General features: G+C 34.2%; 2 protein-coding genes across 2 annotated transcripts; one reads left to right on the top strand and one right to left on the bottom strand.

Annotated features, from left to right (window-relative positions):
- The first annotated feature begins 7,316 nt into the window (after positions 1–7,316).
- On the top strand, positions 7,317–10,123 carry LOC144557100 (F-box/LRR-repeat protein At3g58900-like). The gene is made up of 4 exons (XM_078305636.1): positions 7,317–7,430; positions 7,545–8,510; positions 8,630–8,806; positions 9,806–10,123. Exons 2-4 carry the CDS (start codon positions 7,575–7,577, stop codon positions 10,121–10,123), a joined length of 1,431 nt encoding a protein of 476 aa, XP_078161762.1. The 5' UTR covers positions 7,317–7,430; positions 7,545–7,574.
- Positions 10,124–12,741: 2,618 nt separating this feature from the next.
- On the bottom strand, positions 12,742–15,777 carry LOC144556538 (monothiol glutaredoxin-S11-like). Its single transcript, XM_078304916.1, has 3 exons — positions 15,513–15,777; positions 14,502–14,576; positions 12,742–14,094 (listed from the first exon to the last, which is right to left on the bottom strand). The coding sequence occupies exons 1-3, from the start codon at positions 15,678–15,680 to the stop codon at positions 12,964–12,966; spliced, it is 1,374 nt and encodes a 457-aa protein (XP_078161042.1). The 5' UTR covers positions 15,681–15,777; the 3' UTR covers positions 12,742–12,963.
- Between the last annotated feature and the right edge of the window lie 2,700 nt (positions 15,778–18,477).

Genomic DNA, 18,477 nt, shown 5'->3' with positions numbered 1-18,477 from the left:
GCCGCCACCTAATTATCCACAACCTCCCCAAAATTATCAAAGAAGAGACCAAATGCTACAAACAAATTATCAACAAAACCCCCAAACGGGTGCACCGTATTATACTTCAAATGATCCAAACATATTCATTCCACAAGAATCACATCAACTACCACCACCGTATGCATATGGAGGCACTTCTTCCGTTGCATCGTCGAGTCAACTCAACCCCCCTATTTCAGGTACTCCTTCGACAAGTGTCACTGAAATTCAAGAAGAAAGTCTCGCTCCTCCTCCGCCAATTGTCCCCCGCCCCCCACAACAACCAGCAGCAAAGAAGGCTAGAAGACCTCCCGAATACAACCAATATTGGTTTGAATGGTATGATGTGACCAAAGATGACGACGGTTACTTGAAAACTCTTTATTGTAAGGTAGACCATTGCAAGAAACCTTATTTTGTTTATAAACAAGCTAGTGGTATGAGTAGCTTTAAAAGACATGTTGATGTGCATATTAGAAAGGGTGAAAACTATAACCCGAATAATACCGCGTAAATTCAAACCCAAATCACCCCGGATGGTACTTTAACCAACCCAAAATTTGATGAAAAAAGAATGCTTAGTGAATTGGCCCGGTACATAACCCACAAAGAACAACCAATCAGTATGGGTGGTTGCACAGCCTTTGCCCGGTTGGTCATTCGGGGGTGTGCTCAACCAATGTACAAGAGGATGCATCATAGAAAGTTGGTTGGTGAAATAAAAAAAACAGTTTACAACCATAAAAGATGACCTCAAAGGTACATTTGCATATCAATCGAATAAGGTCTCAATTACCTCCGATATATGGACTGCTGGTAAACATGGCCTTGGGTACTCTTGTATTACTGGGCATTGGATCGATGATCAGTGGGTATTACAAAAGAGGATATTAAGTTTTCAAGTGTTAGATTCCCCGCACACCGCAAATGTAATTTTTAAATCTATTATTGAGGTTTTACAAGAGTATAACCTTAAGAGGGATATGGCTAACAAGGTTTTTCCAATATCTTTCGATAATGCTAGCAACAACATTGCTTCCATTGAAATTTTTAAACGGTCACTAAACCCGATTATGAATGGTGAAATGTTTCACCAAAAGTGTGCTTGTCATATACTTAACCTCGTCGTGAAGTCGGGACTTAAAACAGAAGCCATAAAATTATTGATAGTTAAATTTAAGGATGCCCTCAACCACATTGTTTCAAACCATGAAAGAAGACAAGAGTTTGCGAAGTTGTGCGTAACCTATCGACTAAGCAAGTTGAAAGTACCTTGGGATATAGATACCCCTTGGAACTCAACCTATAGGATGTTGAACCGATGCCTTCCTTACAAAGCTGTCATAGGGGAGTTTTTGAGGGGATCCACCCCTCAGGGAATGCAATTGGAACTCACCGTCGGGGAATGGGACCAACTAGAAAGGCTTTCAATATTCCTAGGAACCTTTTTTGAAGCAACCGTCAAACTATCATGCTCGTATTCACCGACGGCATTTGAGTTGTTGGGGAAAATCTATCAAATTTCCAAGGTTAATCGTAATTTGGAACAAGCAGAAACCCACGATAAATCTCTCACACCGATTGTAGAGGCCATGAAACTAAAATTTCTAAAATATTGGGAAGATGTACCCCTCTTGGCCATTATTGCAAGCTGCCTCAACCCGGCATACAAGAAATATTACACGATCAAAATGGTTGAAGCGTACAAAGATAATCTACATTTAGTCGCAACCGGGGTCGAGGCATACGTGGATGCGAAGTTCGCTGAGATGTTTAACATATACAACTCAAGAATTAGTGGCAACCAGAACCCCTCTTCGTCCCGGGCTGGTCCTAGGTATGAATAAATATACATTATGCTTTTAATCTTTATTATTTATAATATCTACATTATTTGTCCACTAATTTTTTTTTATTTTTTAATAGTTCCACTTTCAGGAGCACTAGCAGTAGTGGATTGTTAGCAGATTTTCAATCAGATAGCGAACCGCACGCATCCACAAACGAGTTAGTGAGCTATTTGAATATGCGCAACAAAAATGAAAACGTTGACATCATGACTTGGTGGAAGAGGAATCAAAGGTCTTATCCAACACTGGCGATGATGGCCCGCGACGTCTTTGCCGTACCCGTGTCAACCGTCCCTTCAGAAAGTTGTTTTAGTTCGGCGAATAGGATCCTCTCCGACAAACGCAGTAAATTGGGCCCACATGTTTTTGAAAGACTTGTGTGCTTGAAAGATTGGATTAATGCTGACGAGCGCAACCAACATCAAGCTCAAGAATCATCTTCTGCAGCTGATACTGAAGAAAGCGTTACCAAGCCGCAGCCTCAACCTAATTCAGATTCAGACGGTGCGGAAGAAAACAAACAATGGTATATGAATCCAAACTACTAGATAGGTAGTGTCGGTATAATTTTCTAACCTCTTTTAATATTTATGGTTATTTTAAAAATTATAATTTCTAAACATTTCAATTAGTTTTTAAATTATTCATTTTAAAGAACAATTACTAACAAAAAAAAAGTTAGAACTCCGCCTATGTTATTTTACATAGCCGGTCCCAAGCCCGGAATAAAGGAGGAGGGTAACTTTTATTTTTTAATCTATTGTTTTCAAATTATTCATAATTATTTTTAATGTAATAAATTAATTTAAGATATTATTATTTATATTTTATTGTTTTAATTATAATGAGAATTTGAAAATAAAATGACTTGCTTAAAGAAATAAATAAATAGATTTGTACTTAGCCGTATAAATATACAAATTTTCGTATGAATAATTTTTATATATAAGGTACAAATTTTATTCATTTATAAATTATAAAGACGCGACTTGATAATTTCATGTATATATATACTCTATTTGATATCGAACTATTCATATTATAAAAATCGAATTATAAACACGTAATAATATTTATACGACACTGTAAAAAAAACAGAAAAAAAATATTAAACAAAACAGAAAAAAAAACAGAAACAAAGACAGAAAAAAAAAACGGAAAAAAAAAATTGAAAAAAAAAACTGAAAAAAAACGGAAAGAAAAACAGAAAAAAAAAACAGAAAAAAAAACGGAAAGAAAAACAGAAAAAAGAAGAAGGAAAAAACAGAAAAAAAAAAAAAAAAACGGGCGGACCGGACCCGTACCCGTCAACCCGCAACGGGTACGGGTAATAAACGGACCGGATATAGGTTTTGGAAAAATTACCCGTCTACCCGTTACGGGTTTTACCCGTACCCGACCTACCCCTTTACCCGTCCTACCCGTTAGCAAGTGTCTAGAAAAGATACGGTAGATGCTGCCATTTTAGGAAATCCAATTATTGTTTTCTTGAGGTTGTGACTTAAAAAAGATACGGTTGATGTTGCTATTTTAAATTTGATCAGGTCTAGGTTGAAAGGATCGAATTCGCTTCCTCTGAGATATGTCCAACTTTGAGTGTTTTTTTTGGAAAATCTCAACTGTTCAAATACGTGCTGCACGAATCTCAAAACACAAATAATACTGGCCCTCGTGCTATCGCAAATAGGCATCGTACATGTCGGTCACGCAAAAATTGAGATATCTCAGAGATACACACTCAAAAAGGATTTGGGACGATTTTAGTCAAGAGCATAGTAACACAATTCGCGAGCTATTTGTATTTAAATTCGTGTTTAATTTGTTTTTTTTAACGTTTTCGAATCGAACACCAAATAAAACGCAAAAAAATGCATAATATGTTTTATTCGCGAAAAAAAAAGCGGATTTTCTTTTTCTTTTTTCTTTTTTTCTTTTTTTTTGTTTTCTTGTGGTACCAAATTATTCTTGAATTATATCTGAATTATTTTTAAATTACGAACTTTTGACTCCGCCAAATCAAACCCAAACTATTCATTTGTCACTATGAATCTATGATCAAGAGTATGACAGTATGTAGGTTGTGCGTCACAGTTAATCCCAAACTGCATGCTTGCTTTCGTATAGTTGTTTTGTTAAAAAATTGTACTTGATAGGATTGTAAGTTTGTAACGGAAATATAGCACGCTATCATATAGAGCCTATCCCTCCTCCAAATATAGATTATAGCCCAATATCAATTTACATCAAGTAGTTAAACAGCCTAATGCTATTTTCATATTCATAGTTTTTGTAATATTTAAATACTACAACAACTCTACATTTGTATCCATATATAACTTTTTTTAATTTTGGTGTATATAACTATCATATGTTATGTGTACTTTCTCATACACCTCGAAAGTAATTGCCGAAGTAATGCGAGGCATTTGGACACTCATATCAATAATTTCTAAAAGAAAGGAGAGGAAATCTGCAATTTAAATATCTTGTATTGAAAATTTGAAAAAAAAAAAAAATCATTTTTGGAAAATTAAAATAATTTAACTAAATAAATTTTAGTAGAAAATTTTTGGATTGCCACAAATAATCTTGATAAGGAGTCTGGAGAGAACTGGCTGCTGAGAAGAAATGAAAATAAAAAATAAAGATAACGGGTGTCATATTTAACTATGGGAGCTCAGCATCTCTTCATCAAAAGAGGGGAACAAAATCGAATTCACATCCTCTCCAATACCTAATAAGAGAATCTTTTGCAATTACTAGATCTGGACCATTCTTTTTAACTTGGCACGAATCTCTAAGCTCAAAAATACTACTCCTATGGTGGTTCGAATTCCAAACCGGCTGAAACTTAATCTCAAACTGTAAAGTTAGAGTGATTCTCTGCAATACTTGATAGGATATGTATTCACAAAATCAGGACGAGCATTACGTTTATAATAACTAGGTTCCTATAGAGAAAATTTATAAAATAACTTTCTTTCTAAAAAGTTCAAACAAAAGACTCTTTCTTTAATTCTTTTTTGTCAAAATGACTTTGTACCTATGTTATCCTGATACGCCACTTAAGGCTCCGTATCTGTATCGGGTGCGTATCGGATACGGATATGCACCCGATACGACTCTGATACGCCAACTGGCGTATCAGGTTACGTGGCGTATCCTTACTCAGTCGATACGGTCGTCGATACTCCGTTGACAAGTCTGTATACGGCTGGATACGTGTGGATACGACTATCAGCGCCCGTGAACCGCGCCCGCACCCTTGAGCTGTGACTGTGAGTGAAGCTGAAGCTGTGAACCGTGCAAACACCAGCGCGCACCAGAGAAAATATGAGTTTTTTTTTTTTTCTGCGGGAAGCATAATTTGAACCTGAGAAGGCCCAATCCCAGCGCAAAAACCTTAACCACTGCGCCAACTTTTTTTTTTTTAACCAACTAACATATTTAATGTATACTTGGATTGCCTGCATTTTTTATATTTAATTCGTATTAAATTAATAATATTAATTATTATAATAAAAAATAATATATATAATAAACGTATCGTATCCTTAATTTTTAAAAATTACCGTATCGCCGTATCCGTATCGTATCCGATACGATACCCGTACTCGTATCCATGCAACATAGCTCTGTACAGACCAACCAATGTAAAAGTTTTTCCTCCTCTTATTTTACTCTCATCTTTTTTGAAAAAAATATTAATTTGTAAAAAAAAAAACTGATCTTATAAAATCAGAGGTTTATATTTGGAAACTTCTATTTTTTTTTTTTAATCAGAGGTTGTGGCAGCCTGCATTTGGAAACATTTATAAGAAGATTTTTGTCTTGTAGTGCAGTGTACTAGTCAGTGCTGACATACGTAACAACAAAATTATATTTGCAGTTATGTTTTATGAGATTGCTTCATTAGATTAATAATTACATTAAATTAATCTCCAGGTGTTTAATAAAATGTTGATTTACAGTTTCATGCATGTCCAAAAATATTGGAAAAAAAAGATAAATTAAATTATGTTCGTTATAATTATGTTTTCTCATGGTACAATGTACCAATCGCGCATTTTAATAAAATATTGATTTTTAATGAACGAAATTTGTTACAAAAATTAAATACAATGCAAAAGAAAAGCACAGAAATTGTATAATACAGCAAAAATTCTAAGCATGATCGTCGCATTTTCAATTATTTTACACATGCATAAAATATAAAAATATTACTAAATTACTACATAGACAAAACAAAAAGAGTACAAGAAACATAAATTATCGCTAAAAACATAAATCATAAATATAAACTACTTTCATAATCTTCTATGCTTGTATTAAATTTTCTAAATATCTACAATAAAAAGATACATTTATAAAATCATATAAAGTGAACATTTAAGATAAATATAAAGTGAACAAAGAATGTTGGCACAATACAAATTTTTTTAGCAGATATATGCACAATTTAAATTGAGCAATACAAGAATTAAATTAAAGTTGATATATGCATACAAGAATTATTAAATATTAAACCGCAATTTCTAATCCATACACGGATTAAATTGAACTTTCAAATGTAGGCTGTCATAGTCAAGTGTTTCAAAAAAAAAAAAAAGTTTCCATATATATACCTTCAATTTTATAAGAACAGTTTTTTTTTTTTTTTTTACAAGTTAATCTTCTTTCTAAAAATATGAGAGTAAAATAAGGGGAGGTAACATAATTGGCTAAGAAAAAGTTATAGAGTTATTGTACTCAAAAGTCAAGAGTTTGATTCCCCTCACGACTTTGCAGTTTTTGTGAATGTTTTAAAAAATTAAATAAATAAATAAGGGGAGAAAAAACATTTATATTGATGGGTCTCACACGATCATTTTGACAAAAGAATTACAAAAAAAGTATTTTGTTTGAATTTTTTAGAAAGAAAGTTATTTTGTAAAATTTCCAGTTCCTATAACTATAACTAGCGACTTTACAAACAATCCTTCCAAACGAAAAAAAAAAAAACAAAAACAAAGTGAGCTCAGGAGACCCCACCTTGGACCAGGCCAGTATTTCTAGATATACAAATTATAGTCCAATTAAATTGAGTCATTTCTTGAAAACTCATCCTCTGTGGAGTTTTTCTGTGCGGAGATTTTAATCTGGTCCGTTTATTTCGAATCGGACGGACCAGATTAGATCTTATCCGAATTTTAAAAAACTCAAAATTTGATGAACTCTTAATCCAGTCCGTCCGATCCGAAACGAACGGACTAGATTAAAAAGCTCACAGCTCCGCACGGAAAAACTCCGCAGAGGATACGAATTCCAATCTTTTCCTTTCTTGTCTTCCCCCTCTTCTTTCCACTTTCACTTCAACTTCCTCTTCTTTCCAAAAAAATCCCAGAACTGCTACACTAGTATTGCTACGCTATAAGATCCTAACCAGCAAATTGAAGGACCGAGGTGCTTGAGTCTTTGAAACATCCTGCATTTCTCAACGCCATAAGACTCTAAAGCTGGCAACTTAAATTGAGGGGCTCGATTCTTTGCAACGATCTACCGTGTCTCAGGCGTTTTAAGGTATAGATCACTTTCTCTGTAATTACTGGCCGTCTTGTTTGATCTATTTGCAACTAATACAAGAATGGTTCTTTGAAGGGTTTTGACAAAATGGTTCTCAGGCGTTTTTTGGAGGCATTAAAGAGTTGCTATGGAGGCAGCAAGATGAGGGATAGGATAAGTGCTTTGCCCAACTCACTACTAGAACACATCCTGTCTTACATGCCTACTAAGGAGGCAGTAGGGACTTCGGTGCTTTCAAAGCGATGGAGGAAAGTCTGGGCCTCTGTGCCGGTCCTTGAATTTGATTTTGCTGACTTTTTGTCAGAGGATATCTTCATTCGTACTGAAAACGGAAATATAATAAATGAACACTCAGAATGCCACGAGAACTTTGTCAGGTTAATTGATGCTGCATTAGCCTCGCGAGTAGGTCAACAGATAGATAGGTTTACGCTGGTCTGGAAGTGTCAAGTTAAAAGTTATCACTATCATGGTCATCCTGTGAGAAGGTGGATTAATCTGGTTCTACAGCACAACCCTCAGGTGCTGTCCATATATGTGCGACCTAGTTTTGCCAATGTACAAGTGCCTGATTTGGCTTTTACATGTTCATCTCTAGTGGAGATGAAGCTACAAATTGACCCAAAAGATCGGGCTGAAGTCCTAAAACCAAACTTGGTTAATCTCCCAAGTCTGAAAAGATTAAATCTTGGTTATTTTACAATCAAAGCTGATTTCATGAGCAAGCTTCTACTGGGTTGTCCCAAGCTTGAAGAGTTGGAGCTGTTTTGTTGTGGATTGAACCTTTCTCAGATTTCTTGTAGCAATCTTAAGAGTTTAGTTTTAGATGGTTGCTGTAACTTTGAGGAGATTCGGGTTTCCGTTCCAAGTCTACAGTATTTGAAAGTCACCATTATGTCCTCCCAAACTGCAGGGTCGTTTGTTTTCGAAAACATGTCATCGTTAGTTAAAGCATCTGTTTGCTTTTTTACTGATGATAAATTTGAGACAACATTCTTTAATAGCGAGGTCAAGATCCTGAACGGCCTTTCGAGAGTGACAAATCTTGATGTAGTTCTTCATGGATCAGAAGCTGCGGTAATCACTTTACAAATTTATACAGAGTGCTTCTATGATTTAAAAATGTTCTATTAGACAATTGTTGCTTTATTTATTTGTTTCTTTATTTAATTTTGGTTCTCTTACTTCATATGAAGTTTATGCTATTAGAAGCTCTCGAGAACTGTCCGAACTTTGAGAATCTGAAGGCCGTACATTTCGAGAATTATGATGGTTATCTGCTTGCTTATCTGCTTTTTGCATGCAAGAGTGCGATAGTTCATCTTGTCCAGCATTCACCAATTTTGGAGAATTTGACCTTTTACTGTGGCAAGGTACTTATCTCATGTTCTTTTATTTTGGCTCTTTTGAATTTTATTTAGGAAACAAAATCTCACTTGGAAAAATGTTCATCACCTAGCCTCATTGATACTGCATAAAAATGAAGGACCATATTCCTATTAGGTTGTTTCTTTGATGAAGTTTATCCTGCAAATTTGTGAAGTTGCAAGGCCAAGTATGTGTCAATCTTTGTTTGAGTTCATAATTTAGTCTAACTTTGACTAAATACTGAATACATTCATTGTAATTCCGTACGGGGTCACATTTTCTGTTGTGGTCGTAGAACAGTTTGAACTTTCAAAATCTAGTTGTTTCTTGGACAATAAGCTTTCTTGTGTCTATTAAAGAGACCAATGTTTTTTCGGAATAATACATGTGTTGAATTAAATGGATCCTCCTGAGATATCTGGATTTTTCTATTTTAGTGTAGTTTTTAGGCATTCGTAGGACTTTGTAGTTTGTAGCTTTCTTGCCTTTGATAAACTTGTAAGGAATTGGTATGGTAAAGAAATGATTGCTAGATAATGTGATTCCCTTCCAAGTAGTGTGCTGTGCAAAGTGACCTAGTTGCCCCTTATTAATTAAGTTTCAGATTGCAACAGTATATATAAATGCATGCCTTGCAATGTTTCTCTCCATATGCTTTTATGTCCTCTCCCTCTTTCTCATTGATGTGGCCTGTCACTGTAAAATCCTCTGGAAACCATTGTCGACATTTTGCGACTCCAACCCCTCTGAACCCACTTGTGTGTGCCAAGCATTCTGGATGGTAATTGGATGTTTGGTTCTCTTGAATCTATTTAAGAGTCATTGTGATGAAATGATATAAGGGGATTAGGAGATGCTGAGATGTATCTCTTTGTCCATTTTCTTTCTTTATGATAACATTTGCTGTTCTATGCCACTCTCTAATTCCATATTTATTTTGTCAGTGTTGTTCTTGTTCCATCATTATTATTAGTCATTGTTACTATTATTAAAAAAAATTGTAGGATTTACCTCATATTGATCAAGTTCAACAATTGGAGAATTTGAACGGGTTACTATGTGAAGATGGAATTTGTCAGTTGGTTGAGAGCAAGCCGGGGCGCATTTATGAATCTCTAGATGAAATAAAGAGTCTGTTGTTTCGGTACACGCAGCGTTTTGAGAAGATGGTGTTGGAATTAGCAACAGTAGAGGCAGAGGAAGAGGATGGTGATGGTGGTGGTGGTGGTGGCGGTGATGGTGATGATGACGATGGTGGCGATGCTGGTGCTGGTGTTGTGGGAGGAGAAGCAGAGGGGGAAGGAGGAGATGTAGAACAATGAGGAGAAGAGATGGAGGAACAGGAAGGAAAACAGGAAGATGGAGAAGAGATGGATGAAAAAGAAGAAAAATTTTGTCGTTTGATGTAACTATAGCTATTGGTATTGAGTACTGACAAAAGATCAACTTGAGATTGTAGTCTGGTGTGAATTGTGGCAATGCTTTTTGAAAGAACTATTGCAACCATGATTGACAAAACTGATGCTATTGCAAATAGAAACCTTATTTTTGAACTTGTTTTCTTGGAAGGCCTGTTTTTGCTATTCAATTGTGCTTCTTATTGTTGTTGAAATTAAACGGCACCGAGGGCCCAGCCCATTGATTCCTTCTGGAATATTCAAGAGATATCCAAGAGACTCATAGAGTCTATATTTTTGTCCATCTTATATAATCTAGAGAATTTATATAAAGATAATTGTAATAAACCGACAATACAAAGTCGGTAATAAGAAAAAACTGGTAGTTTTCACCGCTTCCCAGTTGTTTAAGAACATACAATATTAATTTAATGGAGTGAATTAGATTAAAAATGGTAGTTTTTTGTAAGGTGGTGCAGCTAAATAGAAGATGAAGTTAAATTGGCCAACTAGGGAATTGCAGAGAATAAATATTGAAATAACTTTTAAGGAACAAACATGATAACAAACCTCTGGAGTTGGGTGTGAATGTGATGATGCTTTCCTCTGTGACCTAAAGTTTAAAGCATTCCAGTCTTGGACCCAAGTAATAACACAAAAAATTTACAACACAAGACTTGTACCATGTTCCGATATTTCCCTATTTGAAAATGTCTGGTTCTACTACATTCAATGGCCAAATTTTGAATGACAAGAATGATCCCAAAATATCAGTGGTGGAAATCAGGCTTGGGTTAATCAGCTAATTAGGGTATTGTCAGGGTCACTAACTCTTCGGAAAAATCCCGCTGGGTGGAGCATGTACTTCAGGTCAAATTAGATACCAGTATACCACCAGGTGCATAAAAATTTATCCTGTGTTACAGATTTGCAAAGTTAATATTATTGCAGACATAACAAAGTTGGCCTTGGCATGGTTAACACGAAGCAACAGTTAGTAAAATTGAAACCCTTAACTCAGTCTTACCTTAACTCAGATATATTTCTGACACTGTCTTTTAGAAAGCGATCAGAAGGTCCTTCTTTGTCTTCAGATTTTGACTCTACATTTCAAGCACAAATATATCAATTTTCAGATTAATATTACTTCAGATTTATTATTTTGGAACTGAATGATTTGGGCCAGCAATTTCTTCAAGGTAATAAATCCATAATGTAAAAATGTAGAGTAATAAACAAGAGAATATGAAAAGAACCGGTACCATTTGGTTTGTGCTTCTTCCGGCTAGACCTGGAGGTGTCTGTGAAAACTTTGGTATGCATCAATACGTGCTTCCTCTTCTGGTGACCCAAATCAAATGCGCTTTCAGTTGATTGATCCGTCATATTTACCTTTTGCTTGGGAATATTGTCAATCACTTTTTTGTTGGGTTTTTGTGATTTTCCATTCAACCTTCTCCCCATTCTGTTACGAATCAAAGAAGACTTGTTCAATTTTGGATTTGATTTTAATATCTCAGACTGCCTTTTGCTGTACCTGTATCAGTACTGGCACTAACATAAGTGAAAGGAAGAGATTTTTTTTTTCTTTCTCCCATTTCAAAAGAACTGAGCAATCAGCTCATTAAGTCTGATTAAGTGTCAGTTCGCAATACTAAGAAGATCATCAGATTACCAAACTCACCAAAAAATTTAATAATACAACGGACGCTTTCTTTTTTCATACAATTGGCAAATCTAATAATACAGCCGTTTAAATTTAAAAAATTCCGCTTTAATTGGGGAAATTTCATGTATATCCCTCAATAATATCGAAATTGTGTATTTCCCCTCTGAAAAACATTATATCTATCCTTCTAAATATAAAAAACTCACAAAAATTTAAAATGAGTAAATTGGGTAAATTACACCTGACAGCTTCTGTCATGGTATTTCAAAAAAAGAAGAAGAGTAAATTGGGTAAATTTGTTCAATTTTAAAATTTGGAAGGGTAAATATGATATAATGAATTTTAGAAGGAAAAATAAGTAATTTCAAGATTTTCGAAGGGTATATATGAAATTCCACCTAATTATTATTATATATGCCTCTTAACTCTCGTTATACTTGGTTTTCAAAAATATCTTTTATTACATGTCATATTAACCCTTTGAATCTTATATTATTTCTCCAATCATCTCCTCTAATTATTTCACATTTATTTATAAAATGAACAACTAAATCTTAATAATGAAAAATTGGAATTGCGGTTGTTTATAAATTAGCAAATCATAATTAGAAAACCGAATTAAATATTTAAAAGAATAGCATGCAATCATTAATTGTTCGCATTTCATCTAGTATAAGATGTAAATAATATAACGTCTCACATCTCAACAAACAATGAAATTTATGATGCAGTGTCTTACATTTAAAAGATCAATACTCATAATACGAACTCTAAATATATAATTGGCTTTATTAAAAAATAAAAATAAATATAATGAACAAGTCGACATTTTAAGTCCATTGAATAATATACAAAAAGATGGAATAGAGTTTACTTTTGTTGAGAGAAGAAAAGTGTGTAATGATGTATTGTCTGTTTTAGTACAAGGACTGAGCAAATAACATGCACCATTACTACTTTAAACATTGATCAAAGCATTCATAGTCTAACAACTAGCAGTAGAAAGTCGTACAAACTCAAATTTCCGAATAAAAATCTCAAAGAGGAATTAAAACAACATCATAAAGCAGTACTCCATTGAAGCATGCCGAAACACCTACTCAGAAAGTGTCGATTTGAGCTCACCACTGGAGTGCATCTCAAGCACAATATCACAACCACCTATCAGTTCTCCCTTGTAGTAGAGTTGCGGGTAAGTCGGCCAATTAGAAAACGATTTCAACCCCTCTCTAACCACCTCGTCAGACAATATATCAAATGACTCAAATTCAACCCCTTCTTTTCTCAATGCATTAACCACTTTTGAACTAAAACCGCACCGCGGTTCATCAGGATTGCCTTTCATGAACAGCATCACTGGAGAGGATGAGATCAAGCGCTTCAACTGCTCATCTAGGGTTTCCGCTTGAGCCTTACCAATGCTTTTCTCTTCAAGAAGACTTTTCAACTCTCCGTTTTTGTGCATCTCTAATACAATGTCAGACCCACCTATCAGCTCTCCCTTTATATAAAGTTGCGGGTAGCTTGGCCATTTTGAGAACACCTTGAGACCTTGCCTCACTGCCTCGTCAGAAAGTATATCAAAACTCTTAAACGGAACACACTCTTCTTTGAGTATTGCAACAAGTTTGCCACTGAAACCACATTTTGGTTCCTCTGGTGAACCTTTCATAAAAACCATTACCGGACTCGAGTCAATAAGTTCCTTGAGACGAGACACCAAGTGTGCATCTAAACCCGATTCGTCTTTCGAATCAGACGAGTTGCTCTCTTTGACAAGATCCTGCAACTCACCACCTTCCTTCATAGAAACTATGATATCACATCCACCAAGTAACTCCCCCTTGAAGTAAAGTTGTGGGAAGGTGGGCCAGTTGGAGTAAACTTTAAGCCCTTCTCTTACCTCATTGTCAGATAAAATGTCGAAACTACCAAATGAAATCCCCTCATCTTTCAAAATACCTACTACTTTCCGGCTGAATTTGCACTTGGGTTCCTCGGGGCTTCCTTTCATAAAAAGGAAAACAGGAGTAGAGTTTATGAGTTTCTCGAGACGGGACTTCAGTGCGCTGTTTAGACCACCACTCGGGTCTTCTGAGCGAGAGAGTATTTCTATGTTTACTTTTTCTTTGGGTTCTTCAATTACAGCGGGTCCCGCTATTTTGGCGACCTTTTCAGCCAAGCTCGAGGGGTTTGCACCTTCTAGTGTGTCAACAGTTTTTCCATCCTGGAAGGAAAAGGGACAGATAAGATATTAGAAAAGGGACGAAAAGAGTAAAAAATCAACTTTTGCTTTGCTCATTTAATCAGTTTTTTCAATGGACATTTTGGTCAAAACTTCTTATAACATTTGAACCCTAATTTTGATGATAAACCCTAGTAGACAAAACCAAGAAAAAAAAAAACAACCAAAGGTTCATAAATCGACTGGCATGGATCACATTTGTATCAATCGTGGTCCCTATGTAACAGTACTGCATAAATTTAGTACAGCGTAGAGTCACATTGAGTGACACTTAAACATATATTCAAACAATAGCACAAAAGCATAATAGGAACCTTTGTACTTGAAAAATAATTAATCACATGACAAAGCAACAACGGCTAACAGCTTCATTGAAAAATCTTTCTCACCTTACAGAAAGCAAAGAATGGAACTGCTGCAACTGCATAAGCCTCGGATATTTCGGGCTGCTCTTCAGCTTCAACCTAAATTAACAATACCATGTATGTAATTAACTCTCAAAAAATTAAACATGATAACATCAGACTACTTTGTAAATAACTTTTTAATCAATCAAATTGTCAGCTTTGCCGTCCTTAAAAAAAACATGAGACTACTTCGTGTAAGCTAGAATGCTACAAACAAATAATAATTTAAACGATGACTTGCAAATTTTAAAATTTTAAAATTGTTCCTACATTACTTACAGCAAGTATTTTAAACACCTCCATGCTATCGAGAGTTTCTTAGATAAAAAGGAACATTTCACAGAAAATTACAGCTTAGAATTAAATGTTTAATGTAGTATGAAATGATGCATTTTATTTTTACCAAATAACCTTGAAAGCTTGACTTTCTTTTGAAAAGGTTTTTGAAGCAGGTTCTGTTCAAGGGAATATATATAGTACACCAAATTTTAAATCCTGACCAATTATAACAGCGGAACAGCATGATCTTACAACTTATCCGCCTTGATGGATATATAAGCAACTTACAAGACTCCAAAATACAATTTGAATAGAATGAGGAAAATTTTAATTCGTTCATTTCCACCAGCTCAAAACTCACAAATCAAACTTGGATCTCGCAAGTCAAACATTGATGTTGTTCAAAACCATCGGCTCAAAATCTAAGATTCTTGTTTTTTATTTTTTGTGATTTGTAAAAATAGTTTATCTATTATTACCATGGATTTTTTCAGGAAATTTACTAGAATTGCTAAAAACAAGTAAAATAAGACAAAAGTTCAAAAATAAATCAGAAATTCGGGAATAACTTCAACACATAACCCCTCTACAAGCAGTTCACCTACCAAATTCAGAATACTTATCTAATTTCAACCTAGTGGAGTAACTCGATATTATCAAAACTAACACCAAGCAGATACAAAGAAGTAATTAGGTCAGATATGAGAAGCAAACCCGATAGAAGAGAGCTTGGGGATGATCAGTGGCGAGGTGAGCAAAAATCTGATCCATCTGCTTAGACACCTCGCACCACGACGCCCAGAAATGAAGTACAACTGGATTTCCGCCATTAACGGCTTCGTCGAGCTCGGTTTTGGTTTTGATGTCCCTAACCCCAGCCATGGCTATTGAAGAACTCGAGAAATCGCGGGATAGAGAGAGAGAGAGAGAGACGACTTGTAAGAGAATAAAGATTGGGCTTTTAATTTGGGCCGTGACTTTTTAAGGAAAAGTTTGTGGTCTGAAATGGTGATCTCCCTCGTGGGCTGATGTCGAAAAGGAAGATTCCAGAACAGAACTAGAGGGATGAAAAGAAGTGTTTCGCGATCCTCTGCTAGTGCAAACAATCTATTTATAGTCCTACAAAATCTACACCGTTAGTTTTAGATCAGACCTTATCGCACCGTATCACCGGATTTAGAAGTCTGAGACGGAATAATTACATCCGTTGAATCTGTAATCCGACGGTTCAGGTGTATTTATTACTATCTAACAAGCACTGTCTTTGAAGACGAACCAATAATCAGTTTTTGTGCCTTGATGGGCTTTGTGATGTGTGCTCTGTTTTATTTTATAGGAATTCCAACTTGATCTACAATTTGTATACGAAAGGATAGCAGAATTTTTTTTCATTAAAAATGTAAATATTTATTTTATTTTTAGAAATATATGGAACAAAAATCATAATTTAGAATGGATCAAAATTAATTTCTATTTTAAAACTGACACGTATAGAAAAAAAAATATTTAGGCGATTAATTGAATCTCTAACTAAAGGTCAGATTTTAAATTTCATCCTGAACACAAATTACTTTTAAATTAAGAACCGAATCTCAAACAAATAACGGTCCTTATTTTTTTTTCATTTAATTTTATTTTTTTCAATGAAAATTGTTTATGTGTTTTTAAATCTTAAACTTTATTTCTTACATAAAATAATTCTCAGAAAGGATAGTCATATGTATTTAATGAAAAGCAACACAAAAAAAAGTTTCATTTCAACATGATTCGTAACAGGCGAAAGCTTAGTCCGACCTTCCGGCAACTCGTCACAATAAAATAAAATAATTATGTGTGCATTTGTCGGATTACATTTTGAGTATGGTTCCGTTTTATAATTTTTTTTTTATCTTATACAAATAAATTTGAATATTTACAAAAAGAAAAATAATAAATAAATTATGTGCGATGTATCAATAGACTGACTAAGGTCATAATGGTATTACCAGTTGGTTTTGTTTATTTAAAGTTGAAAAGTCGATCTAAATTACTCAATATATTTGCCATATTAAAATGTTCTTAGAGATCAAATTTTACATTTTTTTTTTGAAATTTTCTACTATTTTTTTTAACTTTCAAAAGTACTATTTTTTCAAAACTAACTTAACCTTAGTCATACTAGTATACTACTATAATCTTAGTTAATCTCTTTCTATAAATATATATTTTAAATTTTTACATAAATTGAAAAATAATAAGAGAAAATCAAACTCTCGATCTTTAAATAACTAGAACTTTTCTCTAACTAACTGTAGACCTCCCTTTCAAATTTATTTATGTAGACATGACTTATTAGATGAGCATGAGCAAAGCCCTCCTATTTTTAATAATTTAAGGAGAGGCAACTAAAATTTTGTGCCTCTAATATATGCAAAGTACAACTTTGCTTTGTGTTTTTCATTTTGCTTTGACATGGCATAAAATCTTATAATACATGGATAGATACGATCATACGACTCTAAAATTGTTCTTTTCTTTTTTCATAATTTAATTTTTTCCAGAACTCGATGCATGTTTGTATTAAAACGGTTCGGTTTATTTGATTTTCAAACAATCCGAGAAGTTGTAGTTTAAATAGATCGGTTCGATTTAAGATTTTAAAACCCACTACCGAATTATAAAGTTTCAAGTAATGATTTATATTTTTCTTGGTTCAATTTTCGCTTCATTTCTTTCTATTTTAATTTGAGTATGTTACAACCTCTACATATTTTGTATGAAATTGAACAGTTTGTGCATGAAAATGTATATTTTTTGTTAATAATGATCGATACCAATAAATTTATTTCGTTTAAATTAAAAAAAAAACTGAAATTTGTCCAGAAGGTTCCCAAACCAGTTCTTCAAGGTTCCCAAACTGGAGGTTGTTGCTTATCCAGAAGATGCACATTGTGATGTAGTTCGAACCGATGCTTGTCAGAATCTCAGATGGGATAGTAAAAGGAAAAACCTTCATTTTGTGTTGATCTTATAATTACTTTGATCGTGTAATGAGCTAGTTTCATTTTTTATTGTGCGGCACATATGACATATTGCATCCATGTCTATTTTGATGCATGCATTTTTTTTCTTTGATTTTGCAATTGTATAACGATTTTTTTATTATTCCTTTATTAATATTCTATTGTATATGTTGTTGTATTTTTTTTTTGGGTAAAAAATATTTTATATGTTGTTGAGGAAGGAGAAAGGTAAAGGAGAAATGAAGGATTGGAAAGAAGAGGGAAGGAGGGGTAAATTGGGAATTCGTATCCTCTGCATTAACTCAAAAGGGAATCTTTTGAGTTAATGAATCTTGACGATCTGATCTGTTTTAAGATTCGTGCAAACTAGATCTGCACTAATATTAAAGAGGCTCCTATATCATAAGCATAAATCGAATTGGCTCCGTTTAAAATCAGACGGTTGGGATTCATTAACTCAAAAGATTCATTTTTGAGTTAATGCAGATGATACGCATTCGTAAATTGGAGTCTTTAAGGATATTTTGTTAATAATTTTAAAAGAGAGATATTTTATATGATAGATTTTAAAAAGAGGACCTTTTATAAAATTTCCTCTCAAGAAAAGGACCAATTAAGATTGATCAAGATTTTGGACATAATTTGTGACTTCAAGAAAGATGCACAAATAAGTATTA

Source organism: Carex rostrata, chromosome 7, assembly GCF_964058835.1.
Source record: "Carex rostrata chromosome 7, lpCarRost1.2, whole genome shotgun sequence".
Classification (NCBI taxonomy): domain Eukaryota; kingdom Viridiplantae; phylum Streptophyta; class Magnoliopsida; order Poales; family Cyperaceae; genus Carex; species Carex rostrata.
The sequence above is the reverse complement of the archived record's forward strand: the minus strand, read 5'-3'. Positions and strand labels throughout refer to the sequence as shown.